This window comes from Pseudophryne corroboree, chromosome 12 (genome assembly GCF_028390025.1).
Source record: "Pseudophryne corroboree isolate aPseCor3 chromosome 12, aPseCor3.hap2, whole genome shotgun sequence".
Lineage (NCBI taxonomy): Eukaryota > Metazoa > Chordata > Amphibia > Anura > Myobatrachidae > Pseudophryne > Pseudophryne corroboree.
The window spans coordinates 124,959,038-124,982,044 of NC_086455.1; the positions used below are offsets into that span (position 1 = coordinate 124,959,038).

At 47.6% G+C, this 23,007-nt stretch overlaps 1 protein-coding gene across 1 annotated transcript in view; it reads right to left on the minus strand.

The window, feature by feature from the left end:
• The window catches only part of EXOC5 (exocyst complex component 5), a 127,599-nt gene that overhangs the window by 13,013 nt on the left and 91,579 nt on the right, over positions 1-23,007 (minus strand). Inside the window, exons 12-16 of the mRNA XM_063947977.1 lie at positions 20,927-21,074; positions 14,124-14,232; positions 6,582-6,702; positions 6,405-6,491; positions 6,133-6,241 (exon numbers count right to left, since the gene is read on the minus strand). Coding sequence (XP_063804047.1) covers positions 6,133-6,241; positions 6,405-6,491; positions 6,582-6,702; positions 14,124-14,232; positions 20,927-21,074 — 574 coding nt within the window. The remainder of the gene's footprint in view (positions 1-6,132; positions 6,242-6,404; positions 6,492-6,581; positions 6,703-14,123; positions 14,233-20,926; positions 21,075-23,007) is intronic.

A 23,007-nucleotide genomic window follows, 5' to 3' on the forward strand; every position in this document is an offset into this window, starting at 1 on the left:
ATGTAACCGTGTACCAGCAAGGTGGAGGGCCGTGGACTCCTCCTGAAAGCCAAGCTTTGCACACTCAGAAAAGGGAACACAGGTAGGAAAAGTGAGGACAAGTACCATATTAGGCTACCAAAATAGACCCCTCCCCCCTCTCTCAGTTAATGAAGATGATACAATGTCCAGAGAGAGCAGAAGTTAATATGTGTCCTCCTGTGTGGGCTTCACTGCTGGGTAGACGTGAAAGGCTGCTGTGACCATGTTTCCCATGTGGTAAAGATAAAACCAGGGGCAAGCTGAGGCTGACCCTCCATAAATATGGTGCCAGCCACATCAGAAGACTATAGGGAGTATCAGATATCAGAAGGCAAGCAGCTTGATTTTCATTCTGAATACAGTGAAAGCAGTACCTGTTGTCTTATATTCTAAACAACTAATATGCTCCTCTAAATAACTTGTTTGTTGCTAGAAAATAAGAATTTACTTACCGATAATTCTATTTCTCATAGTCCGTAGTGGATGCTGGGGACTCCGTAAGGACCATGGGGAATAGCGGCTCCGCAGGAGACTGGGCACATCTAAAGAAAGCTTTAGGACTAACTGGTGTGCACTGGCTCCTCCCCCTATGACCCTCCTCCAAGCCTCAGTTAGGATACTGTGCCCGGACGAGCGTACACAATAAGGAAGGATTTTGAATCCCGGGTAAGACTCATACCAGCCACACCAATCACACCGTATAACCTGTGATCTGAACCCAGTTAACAGCATGATAACAAAGGAGCCTCTGAAAGATGGCTCACAACAATAATAACCCGATTTTTGTAACAATAACTATGTACAAGTATTGCAGACAATCCGCACTTGGGATGGGCGCCCAGCATCCACTACGGACTATGAGAAATAGAATTATCGGTAAGTAAATTCTTATTTTCTCTAATGTCCTAAGTGGATGCTGGGGACTCCGTAAGGACCATGGGGATTATACCAAAGCTCCCAAACGGGCGGGAGAGTGCGGATGACTCTGCAGCACCAAATGAGAGAACTCCAGGTCCTCCTCAGCCAGGATATCAATTTTGTAGAATTTTACAAACGTATTTGCTCCTGACCAAGTAGCTGCTCGGCAAAGTTGTAAAGCCGAGACCCCTCGGGCAGCCGCCCAAGATGAGCCCACCTTCCTTGTGGAGTGGGCATTTACAGATTTTTGGCTGTGGCAGGCCTGCCACAGAATGTGCAAGCTGAATTGTACTACAAATCCAACGAGCAATCGTCTGCTTAGAAGCAGGAGCACCCAGCTTGTTGGGTGCACACAGGATAAACAGCGAGTCAGATTTCCTGACTCCAGCCGTCCTGGAAACATATATTTTCAGGGCACTGACAACGTCTAGCAACTTGGAGGCCTCCAAGTCCCTAGTAGCCGCAGGCACCACCAATAGGTTGGTTCAGGTGAGACGCTGAAACCACCTTGGGGAGAAACTGAGGACGAGTCCTCAATACCGCCCTGTCCGAATGGAAAATCAGATAAGGGCTTTTTCAGGATAAAGCCGCCAATTCTGACACGCGCCTGGCCCAGGCCAGGGCCAACAGCATGACCACTTTCCATGTGAGATATTTTAACTCCACAGATTTAAGTAGTTCAAACCAATGTGACTTTTGGAACCCAAAACTACATTGAGATCCCAAAGTGCCACTGGAGGCACAAAAGGAGGCTGTATATGCAGTACCCCTTTTACAAACGTCTGAACTTCAGGGACTGAAGCTAGTTCTTTTTGGAAGAAAATTGACAGGGCCGAAATTTGAACCTTAATGGACCCCAATTTCAGGCCCATAGACACTCCTGTTTGCAGGAAATGTAGGAATCGACCCAGTTGAATTTCCTCCGTCGGGCCTTACTGGCCTCGCACCACGCAACATATTTTCGCCAATTGCGGTGATAATGTTTTTGCGGTTACATCCTTCCTGGCTTTGATCAGGATAGGGATGACTTCATCCGGAATGCCTTTTTTCCTTCAGGATCCGGCGTTCAACCGCCATGCCGTCAAACGCAGCCGCGGTAAGTCTTGGAACAGACAGGGTCCTTGCTGGAGCAGGTCCCTTCTTAGAGGTAGAGGCCACGGATCCTCCGTGAGCATCTCTTGAAGTTCCGGTTACCAAGTCCTTCTTGGCCAATCCGGAGCCACGAATATAGTGCTTTCTCCTCTCCATCTTATCAATCTCAGTACCTTGGGTATGAGAGGCAGAGGAGGGAACACATACACTGACTGGTACACCCACGGTGTTACCAGAGCGTCTACAACTATTGCCTGAGGGTCTCTTGACCTGGCGCAATACCTGTCGAGTTTTTTAATCATGTGGACGACTTCTGGGTGAAGTCCCCACTCTCCCGGGTGGAGGTCGTGCTGAGGAAGTCTGCTTCCCAGTTGTCCACTCCCGGAATGAATACTGTTGACAGTGCTATCACATGATTTTCCGCCCAGCGAAGAATCCCTGCAGCTTCTGCCATTGCCCTCCTGCTTCTTGTGCCACCCTGTCTGTTTACGTGGGTGACTGCCATGATGTTGTCCGACTGGATCAACACCGGCTGACCTTGAAGCAGAGGTCTTGCTAAGCTTAGAGCATTGTAAATGGCCCTTAGCTTCAGGATATTTATGTGAAGTGATGTATCAAGGCTTGACCCTAAGCCCTGGATATTCCTTCCCTGTGTGACTGCTCCCCAGCCTCGCAGGCTGGCATCCGTGGTCAGCAGGACCCAGTCCTGAATGCCGAATCTGCGGCCCTCTAGAAGATGAGCACTCTGCAACCACCACATGATGGATACCCTTGTCCTTGGTGACAGGGTTATCCGCTGATGCATCTGAAAATGCGACCCGGACCATTTGTCCAGTAGGTTCCACTGGAAAGTTCTTGCGTGGAATCTAACGAATGGGATTGCTTCGTAGGAAGCCACCATTTTTACCCAGAACCCTTGTGCATTGATGCACTGAGACTTGGTTCGGTTTTAGGAGGTTCCTGACTAGCTCGGATAACTCCCTGGCTTTCTCTTCCGGGAGAAACACCTTTTTTCTGGACTGTGTCCAGGAACATCCCTAGGAAACAGAAGACAAGTCGTCGGAACCAGCTGCGATTTTGGAATATTGAGAATCCAATCGTGCTGCCGCAACACTACCTGAGATAGTGCTACACCGACTTCCAACTGTTCCCTGGATCTTACCCTTATCAGGGAATCGTCCAAGTAAGGGATAACTAAAATTCCCTTCCTTCGAAGGGATATCATTTCGGCCATTACCTTGGTAAAGACCCGGGGTGCCGTGGACCATCCCTACGGCAGCGTCTGAACTGATAGTGACAGTTCTGTACCATAACCTGAGGTACCCTTGGTGAGAAGGGTAAATTTTGACATGAAGGTAAGCATCCTTGATGTCCCGAGACATCATGTAGTCCCCTTCTTCCAGGTTCGCAATCACTGCTCTGAGTGACTCAATCTTGAATTTGAACCTCTGTATGTAAGTGTTCAAAGATTTTAGATTTTAGATTTAGAATCGGTCTCACCGAGCCGTCTGGCTTCGGTACCACAATAGTGTGGAATAATACCCCGTTCCATGTTGCAGGAGGGGTACCTTGATTATCACCTGCTGGGAATACAGCTTGTGAATGGCTTCCAAAACTGCCTCCCTGTCAGAGGGAGACGTCGGTAAAGCCGACTTTTGGAAACGGCGAGGGGGAGACGTCTCGAATTTCAATATGTACCCTTGAGATATTACCTGAAGGATCCAGGGGTCTACTTGCGAGTGAGCCCACTGCGCACTGAAATTCATTGAGAACGGGCCCCCACCGTGCCTGAGCTTGTAAGGCCCTAGCGTCATACTGAGGGCTTTGCAGAGGCGGGAAAGGATTTCTGTTCCTGGGAACTGGGTAATCTCTTCAGCCTTTTTCCTCTCCCTCTGTCACGAGCAGAAAAGAGGAACCTTTTGTCCGCTTGCCAACAAAGGACTGCGCCTGATAATACGGCGTCTTATTTTGAGAGGCGACCTGGGGTACAAACGTGGATTTCCCAGTTGTTGCCGTGGCCACCAGGTCTAAAAGACCGACCCCAAATGTCCCCTTTCAAAGGCAATACTTCCAAATGCCGTTTGGAATCCGCATCACCTGACCATTTTACTGGTAGAATTGGACAACGCACTTATACTTGATGCCAGTCGGCAAATATTCCGCTGTGCATCATGCATATATAGAAATGCATCTTTTAAATGCTCTATAGGCAATAATATACTATCCTTATCTAGGATATCAATATTTCCAGTCAGGGAATCCGACCATGCCAACCCAGCACTGCACCTCCAGGCTGAGGCGATTGCTGGTCGCAGTATAACACCAGTATGTGTGTGAATACATTTTTGGATACCCTCCTGCTTTCTATCAGCAGGATCCTTAAGGGCGGCCATCTCATGAGAGGGTAGAGCCCTTGTTCTTACAAGCGTGTGAGCGCCTTATCCCCCCTAGGGGGTGTTTCCCAACGCACCCTAACCTCTGGCGGGAAAGGGTATACAGCCAATACTTTTTAAGAAATTATCAATTGTTATCGGGGGGAAACCCACGCATCATCACAAACCTCATTTTATTTCTCAGATTCAGGAAAACTACAGGTAGTTTTTCCCTCACCGAACATAATACCCCTTTTTGGTGGTACTCGTATTATCAGAAATGTATAAAACATTTTCCATTGTCTCAATCATGTAACGTGTGGCCCTACTGGAAATCACGGTTGTCTCTTCACCGTCGACACAGGAGTCAGTATCCGTGTCGGCGTCTGTATCTGCCATCTGAGGTAACGGGCGCTTTAGAGCCCCTGACGGCCTATGAGACGTATGGACAGGCACAAGCTGAGTAGCCGGCTGTCTCATGTCAACCACTGTTTTTTTTATACAGAGCTGACACTGTCACGTAATTTTCAACAGTACATCCACTCAGGTGTCGACCCCCTAGGTGGTGACATCACTGTTACAGACACTCTGCTCCGTCTCCACATCATTTTTCTCCTCATACATGTCGACACAAACGTACCGACACAGCACACACACAGGGAATGCTCTGATAAGAGGACAGGACCCCACTAGCCCTTTGGGGAGACAGAGGGAGAGTATGCCAGCACACACCAGAGCGCTATATATATATACAGGGATAACCTTATATAAGTGTTTTTCCCCTTATAGCTGCTGTATGTTTTAATACTGCGCCTAATTAGTGCCCCCTCTCTTTTTTTAACCCTTTCTGTAGTGTAGTGACTGCAGGGAAGAGCCAGGGAGCTTCCCTCCAACTGAGCTGTGAGGGAAAATGGCGCCAGTGTGCTGAGGAGATAGGCTCCGCCCCCTTTTCGGCGGCCTTATCTCCCGTTTTTCTGTATATTCTGGCAGGGGTTAAATGCATCCATATAGCCCAGGAGCTATATGTGATGTATTTTTTGCCATGTAAGGTATTTTTATCATGTTTTATTGCGTCTCAGGGCGCCCCCCCCAGCGCCCTGCACCCTCAGTGACCGGAGTATGAAGTGTGCTGAGAGCAATGGCGCACAGCTGCAGTGCTGTGCGCTACCTTATTGAAGACAGGAACGTCTTCTGCCGCCGATTTTTCCGGACCTCTTCGCTCTTCTGGCTCTGTAAGGGGGCCGGCGGCGCGGCTCCGGGACCCATCCAGGCTGGGCCTGTGATCGTCCCTCTGGAGCTAATGTCCAGTAGCCAAGAAGCCCAATCCACTCTGCACGCAGGTGAGTTCGCTTCTTCTCCCCTTAGTCCCTCGATGCAGTGAGCCTGTTGCCAGCAGGTCTCACTGAAAATAACAAACCTAAACTAAAACTTTCACTAAGACGCTCAGGAGAGCCCCTAGTGTGCACCCTTCTCGTCGGGCACAGAAATCTAACTGAGGCTTGGAGGAGGGTCATAGGGGGAGGAGCCAGTGCACACCAGTTAGTCCTAAAGCTTTCTTTAGATGTGCCCAGTCTCCTGCGGAGCCGCTATTCCCCATGGTCCTTACGGAGTCCCCAGCATCCACTTAGGACGTTAGAGAAATAAATCTTTACTGGGATTGCCGTGAATTACTATCATTAATTTCCTGGAACCATGAGGACAGTAGACCTGAATATGTCACAGTACTTACCATAGTGTATTGAATTAATACATTATTCTCATCCTCAGGTTTGAAATCAGTCTTTTTCTGCTCCGCAGTCAAAATCTGCTTCATCTGACCAACCATACAGTTTAGTGTCCTGTATACATGAGAAAAAAAAGGATTTTTTTTTTTTTTTAACTTCACTTCACTTAGGGACCGATGGCTTTACAGCTTTTATAGAATTCTAGGCAGCAGCACCTGGGCACAGGTCGCCTGCCTCGGCTAGACAATCTGCACAGTAAGGCACGGTGTTCTCTAACCTGTCTATACCAGTGTCCAGCTTCACTTCCATTTGTTCGATGATATCTTTCTTTTTCTGCAGACACTCTGTCAGTTTCGGAGAAGAGCTGCAGAGAAACAGGGAGAAAGTTCATAGCGTTCCAACTTGATGATATCAGTATATCTCATACAACAAGACAGGAAGAAAGGAAACTCACCTAATTAAAGGCATGAGATGATCGTTGAATTGTTTATCAAATAAATGAAATATAGTGTTGGCCTGATGTACAACATCAAAGAAATAGAGGTTGGCATTCTTAGAGTCCGGAGAAGGGATTGCTGGAAGGACAGAAAATGATCCTTTAGAAAAAATATATATCCCAAATGATAAAAGTGGTCTAAATGAAGTTAACCTAACATATGTAATATGTCCATTCTCATTGAATGCTTGTATAATAGATACTGTGGCAACAGGGGCAGTGTGCTACAAAGGAACCAGGGGTGTTTATCTGCGAAGTACGGGGAAGTCATGCATATGAAGGATAGGAAAACGAGATTTATGGTAAGAACTTACCGTTGTTAAATCTCTTTCTGCGAGGTAAACTGGGCTCCACAGGGAATGACATTGGGGTGTAGAGTAGGATCTTGATCAGAGGCACCAACAGGCTCAAAGCTTTGACCTTCTCCCAGAATGCATAGCGTCGCCTCCTCTATAACCCTGCCTCCGTGCACAGGAGCTCAGTTTTTATTAACCAGTCGAATGCAGTAGCAGGCAAAAGAGACGACAACTGTTAGTAGCCACATACACCACATACTCACGACAGGTAGTCGGCGGCTAATGCCATACCAACCCAACGAAGCTAAGTGCGTCACAGTGGGCGCCCTGTGCAGCCCAGTGTACCTCGCAGAAAGATTTAACTACGGTAAATTCTTACAATAAATCTCATTTTCTGCTTCGGGGAACACTGGGCTCCACAGGGAATGACATTGGGGATATCCTAAAGCAGTTCCTTATGGGAGGGGACGCATTGTAGCGGGCACAAGAACCCGGCATCCAAAGGAAGCATCCTGGGAACGGAAGTATCGAAGGCAGAGAACCTTATGAACGTGTTCACTGAGGACCACGTAGTCGCCTTGCACAAATGTTCAAGGGTCGCACCACGGCGGGCCGCCCAAGAAGGTGCAACAGACCGAGTAGAATGGGCCTTAATGGTAGCAGGAGCTGGAAGGCCACCCTATACATACGCGTGTGCAATTACCATTCTAATCCATCTGGCCAGGGTTAGCTTGTGAGCAGGCCTGCCACGTTTGTGAAAATCAAACAGAACAAAGGTGGTCATTCCGAGTTGTTCGGACGCTACTAGTTTTTTGCAGCCGTGCAAAAGTTATGCCGCCTCCCACTGGGAGTGTATTTTAGCTTAGCAGAAGTGCGAACGAAAGGATCGCAGAGCAGCTACAAAGTTTTTTTGTGCAGTTTTAGAGTAGCTCAAAACCTACTCAGCGCTTGCGATCACTTCAGACTGTTCAGTTCCTGTTTTGACGTCACAAACACACCCTGCGTTCGCCCAGCCACGCCTGCGTATTTCCTGTCACGCCTGCGTTTTTTCGAACACTCCCTGAAAACTTCATGTCAATCACTCTGCGGCCAGCAGTGCGACTGAAATGCTTCGCTAGACCCTGTGTGAAACGACATAATTCGTTGTAATAGTACGTCGCGCATGCGCAGAAGTGCCGGTTTTTAGCATAATCGCTGCACAGCGAACGAATGCAGCTAGCAAACAACTCGGAATGACCACCAAAGAGAGAATCCGACTTCCTGATGGAGGTAGTTCTCTTCACATAGATATACGGAGAGCCCATACCACATCCAAAGACAGCTCTTTGGAAGACAATACAGGAGAGACAAAGGCCGGAACCACAATCTCCTGATTAAGGTGAAAAGACGACACCACCTTAGGTAGGTACCCGGGACATGTTCTAAGAACCGCCCGGTCACGGTGAAAAATCAGATATGGTGACTTAAAGGACAAAGCACCAAAATCCGACACCCGTCTGGCAGAGGCAATAGCCAGCAGAAACAACACCTTAAGAGAAAGCCACTTAAGGTCTGCAGATTCAAGAGGCTCAAACAGAGCCCCTTGCAACGCCTCCAGAACCACCGACAAATCCCAAGGAGCCACAGGTGGGACGTAAGGAGGTTGAATCCACAACACACCCTGAGTAAATGCATGAACATCAGGAAAAATTGCAATTTTTCTCTGGAACCAAACAGACAATGCAGAAATATGAACCTTGATGGAGGCCAGACAAAGGCCCAAGTCCAGGCTCTGTTGTAGAAAGGCCAAAAGTTTGGCCGTACTAAACTTGTAAGCGTCATGATTGTTAGATGCACACCAAGCAAAGTAAGAATTCCAGACCCTATGATAAATCCGAGCAGAAGTCTGTTTCCGGACCTTCAACATGGTTTGAATGACCGCCTCAGAAAATCCTTTGGCCCTTAAGACGGAAGCTTCAAGAGCCACGCCGTCAAAGCCAGTCAGGCTAAATCCTGATATACACAGGGGCCCTGAACGAGGTGATCTGCACGCTGTGGAAGTAGAAGGGGACACTCTATGGAGAGACCCTGAAGGTCTGAGAACCAATGCCGTCTGGGCCACGCTGTAGCGATCAGAAGTAGGATTCCTCCTTCTTGCTTGAACTTCCTTATTACTCTGGGCAGGAGTGACACCAGAGGGAACACGTATGGCAGCCGAAAGTTCCATGGAATTGCCAGTGCGTCCACGAACGCTGCTTGAGGATCCCTTGTCCTTGCTCCGAAGACCGAAACCTTGTGATTGTGTCGAGACGCCATCATGTCCACATCTGGAAGGCCCCACTTGTCCATTAGGAGTTGAAACACTTCTGGATGGAGGCTCCACTGTCCGGCGTGTACGTCATGACGACTTGAGAAAGTCCGCTTCCCAGTTTAGGACCCCCAGAATGAACACTGCCGATATGGCTGGCAGATGGCGTTCCGCCCACTGAAGAATCCGTAATACTTCCCTCAATGCCATGCGGCTTCGAGTGCGCCTTGATGATTGATGTACACCACCGTGGTGGCGTTGTCCGACTGTACTTGAACAGGTCTGTTCTGTATTAAATGCTGGGCCAAATTCAATGAGTTGAAACCCGCCCGCAATTCCAGAATGTTTATCAGGATAAGAGACTCCTCCTTGGTCCACCAACCCTGAAGAGAGTGTTGCTCCAACACCGCGCCCCAACCTCTAAGACTGGCATCCGTCGTCAGAAGGAATCAGTTGGAGATCCAGAAGGGACGACCCCTGCTCAATCGTTGGTCCTGAAGCCACCAGCTCAGTGACATACGGACCTCCGGAGACAAGGAGATCATTTGAGACCTGATCCGGTGAGGCAGGCTGTCCCACTTGGCAAGAATCAGCATCTGCAGAGGGCGGGAATGGAATTTAGCGTACTCCGCCATGACGAAAGCCGACACCATGAGACCTAGCACTTGCATTGCCGTATGTATCGACAGTTGCGGACGAGATAGGAAGCATCGAATCCTGTCCTGAAGCTTCAGGACTTTCTCCTGAGATGAGAACAACCACTGGTTGTGAGTGTCCAACAACGCCCCCAGGTGCACCATGCTCTGAGCAGGGACCAGGGAAGATTTCTTCCAGTTGATGAGCCACCCCTGGGCTTGCAGAACTGAATAGTCCGATCCAGATGGCGTAGGAGAATTTCTGGGGAATTTGCCAGGATCAACAAGTCGTCCAGGTACGGTAGGATCCTGACCCCTGACAGCGGAGTACAGTCGTCATTACCGCCATAACCTTGGTGAATACTCGCGGAGCCGTGGTCAAACCAAACGGTAACGACCAAAATTGGTAATGGAGGTTGCCAACCGCAAACCTCAGGTACTGCTGATGTGACACTGCAATAGGAATATGCAGGTAAGCATCCTGTATGTCCAGGGAGACCATATAATCCCCAGGTTCCAAGGCCAGAACAATAGAGCGAAGAGTTTCTATATGAAACTTGGAAACCCTCACAAATTTGTTCAAAGATTTGAGGTTGAGAATCGGCCAGGATGACCCATTCGGTTTCGGGACTAGGAACAGCGGTGAATAGTACCCCCCTTGCCTCTCTGAGCCAGAGGCACCTGTACGACTACTCCTGTGTCCAGGAGGGACTGTACCACCGAATGAAGATATTTTGCCTTCACCTGATCCGAAGGGACGTCTGTCAGGCAAAATCGAGGGGGACAATTCTTGAAGGATACGGCGTAACCTCGAGTGACGACTTCCAGTACCCAGGCATCAGAAGTGGTCCTCAACCATTCCTGGGTATACCCTAAAAGTCGGCCCCCCACCCTGGGATCCCCCAGAAGGAGACCCGCCCCGTCACGCGGCAGGATTGTCAGTTTTGGAAGCAGGCTGACAGGCAGCCCAGGCCCGTTTGGGTTTGTGTTTATTGGGTTTGGAAGTGCGAACCTGTTTCGGGAACGCCTGACCTTTTGCTTACCCTGAAGGACGAAAGGACTGAAATGGAGTACTCTTAGCCTTCGGCACCGAAGGAGCAGTACAAGGTAGAAATGCTGTTTTAGCAGAAGCTAAGTCAGCCACTATCTTGTTGAGGTCTTCTCCGAAAAGAATGTCTCCCTTAAAAGGGAGTACCTCCAGGGTTTTCTTAGAATCCAGATCCACAGACCAGTACCGTAACCAGAGAATCCAGCAAGCCAAATTGGACGTAGTAGAAGCCTTGGCCGCCAGAATACCGGCATCAGAAGCTGCCTCCTTAATGTAATGAGAAGCTGTGACAATATAAGACAGACATTGTCTAGCATGATCAGAAGCATTAGACGGCAACTCCGCCTCCAGCTCCTGAGCCCACGCTTCAACAGCCTCTGCAGCCCATGTCGCTGCAATGGTGGGCCTATGCGCAGCACCAGTTAGGGTGTAAATTGCCATTAAACAACCCTCCACACGCTTATCCGTCGGTTCTTTCAGAGACGTGACGGTAGTTACCGGCAGAGAGGAGGATACCACGAGCCGCGCAACCAGCGAATCCACTGGTGGGGGTGTTTCCCAATTTTTACTTCGCTCCGCTGCGAGGGGGTAGCGAGCCAGCATCTTCTTGTGAGGCGTGAATTTCTTTCCTGGATTTTCCCAGGACTCCTGACGTATGTCAACTAAATGGTCAGAACGACGTAAAACTTGTTTAACCACTTTCTGATGTTTAAACCGGTCCGGTTTCTTAGGGGCAGCATCAGGCTCCGGGTCATCAGTAATTTAAAGAATGGTCCTGATAGCCTCCAACAAGTCAGGAAAATCCAACTGTGAAACAGATTACCCATCAGAAGCATCGGGATCAGAATCTGTGGGGTCAGTATAAACGCCATCCTCATCAGACGAGGAGTCTGGGACGTTGGTAAATTGTGAGGAAGTAATGGCCCGCTTAGAGGACAACTTAGTCTTAGGCAGGCGAGGGTTATACTTCTGAGTAGTCAGTGATTGATTCAATTGCATAAACTCAGTCATAGACTGTCTAAAGTATTGCATCTCCTTCTCATTACGAGATAATTTAGTAGAGATGGTGGAAATCATCCCCCGAATGGAGTCCAGCCATGCTGGCTCTGTCCCACTAGCCTGAGAAGGGATACTACACTGAGTACACACTAGTAAACCCCCTGGAGAAGAGGAACACTGTGCCTTGCATGATTCAGACTCTTTGCCTGACATACTACAGTAGTAACAGCACACACACAGGAAAAGGTTAAAAGCACAATTAACCCACAAAGAGCCCTTCCTGTGTGAGAGAGAGAATAGAACCAGCACACGGCACCCTTATCGCTAAAGCCAAGCTTAGCCGGAACGCAGACTAAGGGGGTCATTCCGAGTTGATCGTAGCTGTGCTAAATTTGGCACAGCTACGATCATTCACTCTGACATGCGGAGGGACGCCCAGCACGGGGCTGGTCCTCCCCGCATGTCAGTCCGGCATCCCCTCGCAGAAGTGCAAAGGCATCGCACAGCGGCGATGCCTTTGCACTTCAAGAGTAGCTCCCGGCCAGTGCAGCTTTAGCGTGCTGGCCGGGAGCTACTCACTGCTCCCCGGCCCGCAGCGGCTGCGTGTGACGTCACGCAGCAGCCGCGGAACACCCCCCCCATTCCCCCAACAGTCCGGACACGCCTGCGTTGGCCGGTCCGCTCCCCCTAAACGGCGGCATTAAGCCCTCCCACCCAGCGACCGCCTGTCTCAGAGGCGATCGCTAGGCACCAATGGCTGCCATGCACCGGTGCATGCGCAGTCCTGACTCGATCACTGCGCTGCGATAAACTGCAGCGAGCGATCGGGTCGGAATGACCCCCTAAGTACCTAGATTAGGGACTTAGTACACAAATATAAAGCTCCCTCATGCTTTGACCCCCTGGTACCGCTGATCTGGAGGCTTTCCGGAGGAGCTGCTCGTCCCTGCAGTCAGAGTGTGTAGCTGCAAAAGGGTAAAATGGCGCCTGTGAGCTGCTGGATCTGCTCATAGTGAAGCCCCGCCCCTTCAATGGTGCGCGGTCTTCCCGCTCTTCTTTACACTGGCTTTATGTGTCAGTGCATAAAACAGAGTAAGCCCCCTCATAAGCTGCAATGCCAGTCTGGGTACTGTGTACACATACTGTGTACTAAGTCTGGAGACTCAGTCAGCCCCATTAGAAGCCGTGCATCTCCGTACCCTAATGGTGCCATAATGGCTGGCGACCCGCTAACCGGGACGCCGGCTTAGTACTCACCACTCTTCTGTCTTCTGGCTCTGTTAGGGGTGGCGGCGTGCCGCAGGAATGTACGCTAGCAGTGGTGGGGATCGTGAATAGTTCCCTCAGGAGCTAGCGTCCTGTCAGCGAGGAACGGGACCATTAACCCTTAGTAGGGTTGGGCCGTCCGTCCCCCTAAGTGGACCCCATGGTACTAAATGGATTCCCAGTATCCACTAGGACGTAAGAGAAACTCAAGTAAGCATACGTTAATGCAGTGGTACTCAAACTGGGTGCCATGGGATGGTGGTCAAATCCCAGTGCTGGTGGCTGACAATCATAAAAAATGAGAACAAGCAGAAGTGCAACCGTGTGCACCTCAACATAACTGAACCAAAGGATGAACGATTAACACAATTTACTTAATTTAATCATTTTTTGCTAATTATCCCAATAAGAAACTTTTGGTCATAAAAAAAAAAAAAAAATGCCGGGACTCTAGGGTGCCATTATTTGGAACGTTTGATTTAGGAAGCACTACTTTAATCTTTACAGTGGTATTTTTTGTACATTTGGGTAATAGTTTAGGAACGCTATTTTCAGAAAGGTGTATTTATTATATGGAAATCAACTTTCCCACATTACACATAAATATCTTTTAAACTTGGCTGAAAATTGTAGTTTCTGGATTGCTGTTGACTGTAACAGGGATATGTACTAAGTAAAAGAAATGACAACCAGTTGTGTGTTGGATAGCAATTTAAGAACTCTCACACTTATGCGACTACTGAGAATAGGATTATAGTTATTACAGCAGAATGTGGATTATTGGTTGCACACATACACTGCCCAATGCCCAAGACACCTTTCAGTCTCTAGCCGTTTACTAAAAGTATACTTCGGCATAAAGCTGCTAGCTGGCTGGGCATGATGTGATTTGTTGTTCATCTGCTAAAACCACAGGATACGCCTCCCTATCTTGACATTCTATATAATTAGAAAAATAATGGATCTTACCTGCTAATCCTATTTCCAAGGCATAATCGATGTGTTCAATACATAAGTAGTCAACAAGTATTGAAAATATTCTAAATGCATTCTTTGGGAGATCGGAGAGATCTGAAAGCTGAGAACACAAAAGGAAACATTTGTAGTCATCACGTAAGAAATAATGGGATTTTGGTACTTACCGGTTAATCCATTTCTCCAATTCCACAGAGGACACTGGAGCCGCGGCACTTTAAATTCTTTAGAATTGTAACTGGCTCCTCCCCTCTATGCCCAACCTACAGGCCAGTGTGAAAACGGAGCCCGAGAGGAGACGGCTCAAAACAATCGACAGAGGAGGAGTGAAAAAAACAGAACAATATTACATACTGAATAAAGAGAACAACAACTGTAAATATCACCAGTCAACCTAACAGGTAGATAAACCTTAAAGAAAAGTCCCCAACCTGGGGAAAAGAACAAAACTATTCCCAGCGCTGGGAGGGCGTCCAGTGTCCCCTGTGAAATCGGAGAAATCGATTTACTGATAAGTACCAAAATCCAATTTTCTCCTCCATCCACTAGGGGATGTCCTAGAGCTCTTAACACGCGCAGGAAAGCGCTGAGAGTCCTGCAACACCGCTCGGCCAAACGGAGAAGCCGAGGTGGCAAAAGAAGCAAATTTGTAGAATTTGATAAATGTACGTTTCCCAAGTTGCTGCTCGACACAACTGTGTCAAAGAAACTCCCCTAGCAACCGCCCAGGAAGAGCCTACCAAACGACTAGAATGGGCGTAAGTCTGCTCTTCTCTCCACATAAATACGTAGGGCCCAAACAATATCTAGGGAGTTCGAAGAGGGAGAATCATCTGAGAGCACTGGGACCACAATAGGTTGATTAATGTGAAACAACCTTAGGCAAAAAAAGACATCCGAGAGCGGAGTTCCGCTCTGTCTTCATGGAAAATTAAATAGAACGGCACAAAAGAGCTCCTAATTCGGAAACCCTCCGTGCCGAAGTCAGGGCCAGCAGTAAAACCACCGATTCTAAAGGTTCAAATAAGGATGACTGTAAAAAGGATAGAACCGTATCCAGATCCCAAGGAGCTGTGGGAGGGATGAACGGTGGATTAAGACGTATAACCCCCTGAAGGAAGGTTTATACCTCAGGCAGTAACGCCAATTTCTTTTGGGAAGAAATCGAAAGGGTGGGAACTTGTACTCTTAAAGACCTGATGCTTAGACCTGCCGAGAAACCAGCTTGGAGGAAAAGCAGAAGTCTGGCTAATTTAAAGGAAGTAGAAGAGAACTGACGCCGCTCATGCCATGAGATATATGCTCTCCAAAAGCGGTAATAGTACTTCGAAGTGAGCTCCTTTCGTGCACTCATTATAGTAAGAATAACAGGAGATGGAATGCCTTTTTGTTTTAAAATTTCCCTTTCAACAAGCACGCCGTTAAATGTAGCCGCTCTAAGTTTGGATAAACGAAAGGACTCTGCGACAGCAAATCCTGCTGTAGAGGTAGAGGCCACGGGTAGTCTATGAGTAACTGGTGTAGATCGCTGTGCCACGTTCTTCAAGGACAGTCTGGAGCCACTAGTAGAACCCTGACGGACTCTAGTTTGATTATTTTTAGTAAACGCGGTAACAGGGGAACCGGAGGAAAAAAGTACACAAAGTGGAAATTCCAAGGGACAGTCAGTGCATCCACTGCCTCTGCCTCGGGATCTCTGGTGCGAGAGAAATACCGAGGAAGTTTGTGGTTCCGTCTGGACGCCATGAGATCTATCTGCGGAAGTCTCCATCGACACACTAGTTGTTGAAAAACTTGAGGATGCAGTTCCGATTCGCCTGGATGCATGTCCTGACAACTTAAGTAATCGGCCTCCCAGTTCTCCACTCCTGTATGAATACCGCCGATATTGCTACTGCACACCTTTCAGCCCATAGTAGGATCTTGGTGACCTCTTTCATAGCTGCTCTGCTGCGGGTTCCTCCTTGCCAATTTATGTATGCCACTGCTGTGGCATTGTCCGACTGCACGCAGATTGCACGGCCCTTTAGGAGATGATTCGCCTATAGTAGAGCATTGTATATTGCCCGAAGCTCTAGAATATTGGTAGGTATAGTCTTTTCTTGTGGAGTCCAGATGCCCTGGAAATGACAGTCTAGAGTCACCGCTCCCCATCCTCGAAGACTGGCATCCGTTGTGAGAAGCACCCAATCTATTACAATAAACCTTCGATCTCTGGACAGATTTGCTGTATTCAGCCACCACAGCAATGACAGACACGTTTTGGGTAGTAACTGAACTATTGAATGCATAAAAAGATGACCACTGGGAAAGGAGATCTAGCTGAAATGGCCTGGAGTGGAATCTGCCGTATTGCACTGCCTAAAAGGCTGCTACCATCTTCCCCAGAAGTCTTATACAAAGATGTATCAATACTCTGCAACTTATTGATACTCTGCGATGTTGTAGTACCAGACGAACCAACTCCTGAATGGACAGGGAGAAATATTTTCTGATGGACAGTGTCCATGACCATTCCTAGGAATTGAAGTCGCTCTGTCGGTTGCAATTGAGACTTCAGGAAATTTATGATCCAGCCGTGTCTTGTAAGAAAAGCCTGGGCTATTTTCATATCTTTTACTAACTTTTCTTCGGATTGGGCATTCAGGAGCAAATTGTCTAAGTAGGGAACGATGTTCACCCCTTGAGTGCGCAAGTGCGCCATCATCACTGCCATTACCTTTGTAAATACTCAAGGTGCAGATGAAAGACCAAAAAGTAAGGCTTGGAATTGAAAATGTAAATCCTTGACTGCAAACCTGAGAAAACTCTGATGAGGAGGCCAAATTGGTATATGGAGGTAAGCATCCTCGATGTTGATCGACACCATAAAATATCCCCTGCTTCCAGGTCCATTATAACTGAGCGCAGGGACTCCATCTTGAATTTGAAGGGATTTAGAACCTTTAAATTCAGAATGGGTCTCACCGAGCCGCCCGGCTTTGGTACCACAAACTGCAATAGACTCTCTGTTTTTGTTGGTGGAGAGGTACTGGAACTATGATAACTATCTCTAGGAGTCTGTGTATTGCCTGTAGAAGGGAATTTTGATGTTGTGATGAAACTGGTAAACCCGTTGTGAAAAATCTTATAGGTAGTTTGAACTGAAAATCTAGTTTGTACTTGGGTAATGATGTCTCGAACCCAGGCATCTGTGCAAGTTTCTTACCAAACCTGTCTGAAATTCTGCAAATGAGCTCCCACCCTGGGATCCCCCAGGAGGGAGGGAAGCCCGTCATGCGGTGAGTTTAGTAGTAGGTTTGGGGTCTGGTTGCAAGGTTGTTGTGGTTGCCGCACGACCACGTCCTCTGTTACCTCTGATCGAAGTGGAACCTCCTCTGGCACGTCCTCTGAATCTTGTCAGAACTCGAAAGGGAACTGGGGCTGCAGAAGGAAGATACGTCGACTTACCTCCAGTGGCCTTTGATATCAGGGTATCCAGTTCTTGATCAAACAGGAACTCGCCAGTAAAGGGGATTGCCTCCAATCTGGGATCCAATGGTTCCTGCATCCTTAGATGCTTCCCCAAAGTACACAGCAGACTCTCGTATATGTTCTGCCAGAGTAATCAGTTGATCTGTTGAGAGACCAGATTTGTAAACCTGCCACCAATTGCTCTGCCCAGGCTTCTATAGCCTTGTTTACCCAAAGACCCACCAGGGTAGAGCGAAGAAGTACCTCTGCCGCTGAGTAGATAGACTTTAAAGTATTTGCCAACCTGCGATCTGCCTGTTCTTTTAATGAGGTATAACCAGCTATCGGTAGTATAGTCTTTTTTGATAATCTAGAGAGAGATCCACCAGTGGTGGATTCTCCGACTTATCCCTATTCTCCTCTGGAAAAGGATAAGAAAGTAAGATCCTGCGTGTAACCTGAAATTTTCTATAAGGATGCTTCCACGCTAAAGCAAAATAGTCATCTATTTCAGTAGAAACAGGAAAATAGCATTACTTTGTCTCTTCGTAAAGAAGGAAAGCTGCGGTGTACTAGGATCCGAGTCTGCAGACTGTAAAACCTGACGCACTGCCAGTGTAAGAGCGTCTAGACCCTCTGATTCAATATGCGTGTCACCCTGCACCAATTCAGTGTCCGACTCTTGTGCAACTTCCCCCTCCTCTTAAGGAGGCAAATCCTCAGCATCTGACTCATCAGACTGTAACACTGCTGGTAATTGTCTCTTTTTTGAGATCATCTAAGTAGAAAAAGAAGTGGGTGATTTAGTCGCCACCCATAGATTTTCTTAGTCCCTCCACTGATTTACCTAAACTTTGTGTCCACTCTGGTTCGGGCAGAGAAGCTTGAGATCTGGAAGTTTCTCTTTGCTTACGAGAAGCAGCGAGTTCTGCTGACAGATCAGACATGATCCCGGACAACTGAGTTAACCATGTAGGAGTGGAATCCTGTATAATCGCAGGATTGTCTGCAGGGGTTGAAGTTTCACAACTATCACAGTACAAAGAACTTTAATTTTGCTGTGTGAATTTAGCAGAGCACTTCTTACAAGCACAGAGCTTCTGTGAAGCCTTAGAAGAAGTGCCTCTGCTGGTCATGTCAGTGATACACACATACACAGAGAATGACAGATTAGAGACCTAGAGAATCTGAGAGTAAGAGAAGGGGGAGCAAAGATGAGAGGACCAGTCACAGCCACTCTATCAGCACTGTTACAGAAACAAACTAACCCCAACAGGTGTGTGTGTGTGTGTGTGTGTGTGTGTGTGTGTGTGTGTGTGTGTGTGTGTGTGTGTGTGTGTGTGTGTGTGTGTGTGTGTGTGTGTATATTTTGTTTTTTGTTTTTTATAAAGTACGTGACTCTAAACACTCCCTCCTTCTCTACACCCAGTACCTCAAAGATACCAGACTATTGTTGCCCTTAGCGTCCAAGTCCTCTGCCACATGAGACGCGCTGACTGAGCCGCTAGCAGCGGTGAGTAATGGCACCGCCACCAGCCGGGAAGGAGAAGCCTCCCGGAGTGTAGCTTAGCCCCCCCACTTCTGGCGCTAGTGCTACAAGCTGAGAAATTCAAAAGTGCTAAACTCCTGCAGTACCGCCGCACTATGTATAAAAGCTCCGGTACTGTAGCGCTGTGTAATAAGAGAGAAAACCTGTTCTAAACATGGTGCAATGAATACAGCCACAATAAACATTATGGTGCCCTGCAGGGAGCTGCATTACCCGGAGACTCTGCTATTCAGAGCTCCGGGCTATACTTACCCCCTGCCCTGCTGACCGGCTGGGAACAGGCTGTGGGGACCCAAACAGAAACTGCACGCAGCTCTGTTGGAAGTACCTCCGGGACTGATGTCCCTGTAGCCGGGGACAATGGCTGCAGTTTGAAGAAACTGTGCCAGAGCCCCACCGGTAGCTCCCACGTCACAGACAGACAGGGGCAGTAGGCTGCTGTCTGTCCTCAGCTTGTGAAAAATATATTTCTCTGGAGAAAGCCCAGAGAGAGGACCGGCTCCCTCGGGCACATTTTTCAAACTGGTCTGTAGGGGAGGCATAGAGGGGAGGAGCCATTCACAATTCTAAAGAATTTAAAGTGCCCCGGCTCCACTTGTCCGCCATCTACACCCCACTGTACAGATCCTCCAGTGTCCCCTAGTGGATGAAGGAGGAAAAAAACACTGTACAGTCACTGTAATGTTGTTCAGGGATGTGGATATGTAACCGGCAGTCACAACACCTCCCCCTACATCCCGCCACCTGAAAATGCTGCCAAACAGGGACTATTCCCACCGAGCCCGCCGGTCACACATACCCAACCCGTTGTTCGAGGATAGCAGGTTGCAGCTTAGAAATGACTCCATAAAAATAAGATCAATCCTGCTACCTGTGGCTACAAGACATTGATGTTCTTTTAATTAAACGTATGTGCTGTCTACTGCATACTGGGGAAGATGTATAAAGAGAGAATTAGACAAGTTGGCCACAGCAACCAATTAGCATTTATCAAGTACACTGTATACAATGAAAGGTAGAAGCTACTTGTTCACGCATTAGAAGGCATGATGTCTACCTCACTGTTCTAGAAGATTGGCAATAGTATAAACGGACACAGGGCTCCATTCAGGTTGGATCGCAAAATTTGAGAATCGCAATCTGGCCGATTATCGAACAACTACGCATGCGCAGCTTTCACATTGCGCGTGCGAACAGGCAAATACCGATTATATCTGTGAATGCATTGTGCCGCAATGCAATCGCATTTTGACTGAAGAAAGTCAGCGTTTAGAGGAGGAAACATGGCGTTTTGTGGGTGTGTTTGTAAAAACGCAGGCGTGGCAAGGAGTTTTTCGGGTGGGTCTCCGACGTCACAGACGACCACTTCCAGTCTTTTGGGTATGCTGAATTGTGGACGACCTTGCCTGGCGCAGATGGAAAAACCCTTCGATGTTCCGGTACTTGTGTATGGCTATGTGATCACATTGCGATGCATTCGCAATTTCTGCAATTGGCGTTTTTTCTCTACTTTTGGCGGCAACTATTTGAGCAACTGCTTTTTAGCAAGATTAGCGATCCAACCTGAATAGGGTCCACAGGTCAGGTGTCAGCTATGCATAAAGTGCCCTAGCAGATGCCACATCAGCATGCCTCAAACCCCAGAAGGTGGGCAATCTAGGAGTCATGATCACATCAGCAGCAACAACAGCTACAAGTGGGATATGAGAACACCACCTCCTAGTGGATAAATACATAAAACACAACTTAAGTAAAACATTGATACGTTACTATAGTCAATTCTGCTGCACCTTACCTTGTGGCATCTCTCAAAAGCACGTTTGGTTTCCTGCAAGAGGTTTACCACCACTTCTTGGGCCAAAAACGTCTCGCCGTGAGTTTCTATACTTGGTCCCAGAGGCAAGTTTGTGCGCTGCCTAATTCTTTCCTTTAGATCTTGAATTCTAGTATAAAACATACAATATGCATTTATAATTATTATATTATAATTACCTTCGAGTCTCCTGGTTACAATATTCAGTTGGGCTACAAAAAGGTTTTTTTTGTTTTGTTTTTACAAAAAAATAAAGAAAAAAAATCTGTCAATACAAATTGAAATGTGAGGGGCCTGGTCAGTAATTTCCACACGTACAGTAAAAAGGTCATACCACCAAAGAGATCCGACAGATCACAGACAATTAATAAAAGTTGTTAAAAAAAAGGCTAAAGTTTGAAGGGGGAAAAGCTCAAACAGCAAAACTTACGTCAAGCATAGGATTTAATATTGTGGTCACAAGAAGAGACAAAGATCAAATACATTTTACTGTGAATCTTTGTCATTTAACCACTTAACTGGCATTGTCAGATCACATGCGACCGCGCAACCCCACTTTGTACCCCAGTTTTTGAAGAGGAGATACGTTCTGCATATGTACATAATATAACATTTAAATATTGAAAAAAAAAATTTTTTTTTCCAATAACCGCTCAGATTGTAGTTTTTTTTAAATGAGAGAAATAGGTGAAGAACAATGCTTCCGATGTTCCAGTGGTGCCACCCAATATTTTTACATTTATTTCTTCTGCGGGGTACACTGGGCTCCACAAGGATTAACATCGGGGAATGTAGAGTAGGATCTTGATCCGAGGCACCAACAGGCTAAAAGCTTTGACTGTTCCCAGAATGCATAGCGCCGCCTCCTCTATAACCCCGCCTCCGTGCACAGCTCAGTTTTGTTAACCAGTCCAATGCAGTAGCAGGTAAAAGACGAAAAACGTTAGTAGCCACGTTCACCACATTCTCACGACAGGAGAAGGTATCAGCGGCTAATGCCATACAAACCCAAAGAAGCTAAGTGCGTCAGGACGGGCGCCCTGTGGAACCCAGTGTACATCGCAGAAAGGTTTAACAAAAGGTAAGTACTTACCATAAATCTCCTTTTCTGCTGCGGGGTACACTGGAGTTCCACAGGGAATAACATCGGGGACGTCCTAAAGCAGTTCCTCATGGGAGAGGACGCACTGTAGCGGGCACAAGAACCCGGAGTCAAAAGGAAGCATCCTGGGAGGCGGATGTATCGAAGGCATAAAACCTTATGAATGTGTTCACTGAGGACCACGTTGTCGCCTTGCACAATTGTTCAAGGGTCACACCACGGCGGGCCCCCCAAGAAGGTCCAACTGACAGAGTAGAATGGGCCTTGACAGTAGCAGGAGCTGGACGACCAGCCTGTACATAAACTTGTGCAATCACCATTCTAATCCATCTGGCCAGGGTCTGCTTGTGAGCAGGCCAGCCATGTTTGTGAAAACCAAACAGTATAAAGAGAGAATCAGACTTTCTTACAGAAGCTGTCCTCTTCACATAGATAGAGAGTCCGTACCACATCCAAAGACTGCTCTTTGGAAGAAAATTCAGGAGAGACAAAGGCCGGAACCACAATCTCCTGATTAAGGTGGAAAGAAGACACCACCTTAGGTAGATACCCGACACGTGTTTGAAGAACCGCCCGGTCACGGTGAAAAATCTGATAGGGGGACCTACACGACAAGGCACCCAAATCCGATACCCGTCTAGCAGAGGCAACAACCAGCAGAAACAAGACCTTAAGAGAAAGCCACTTAAGGTCTGCAGATTCAAGAGGCTCAAACTGAGACACTTGCAATGACTCCAGAACCACCGACAAATCCCAAGGAGCCACAGGCGGGACGTAAGGAGGTTGAATTCGTAACACACACAGAGTGAATGTATGAACATCAGGTAGAGTCGCAATTTTTCTCTGAAACTAAACCGACAAGGCAGAAATATGAACCTTGAGGGAGGCCAGACGAAGGCCTAAGTCCAGGCACTGTTGTAGAAAGGCCAAATGTTTGGCCGTACTAAACTTGTAAGCGTCA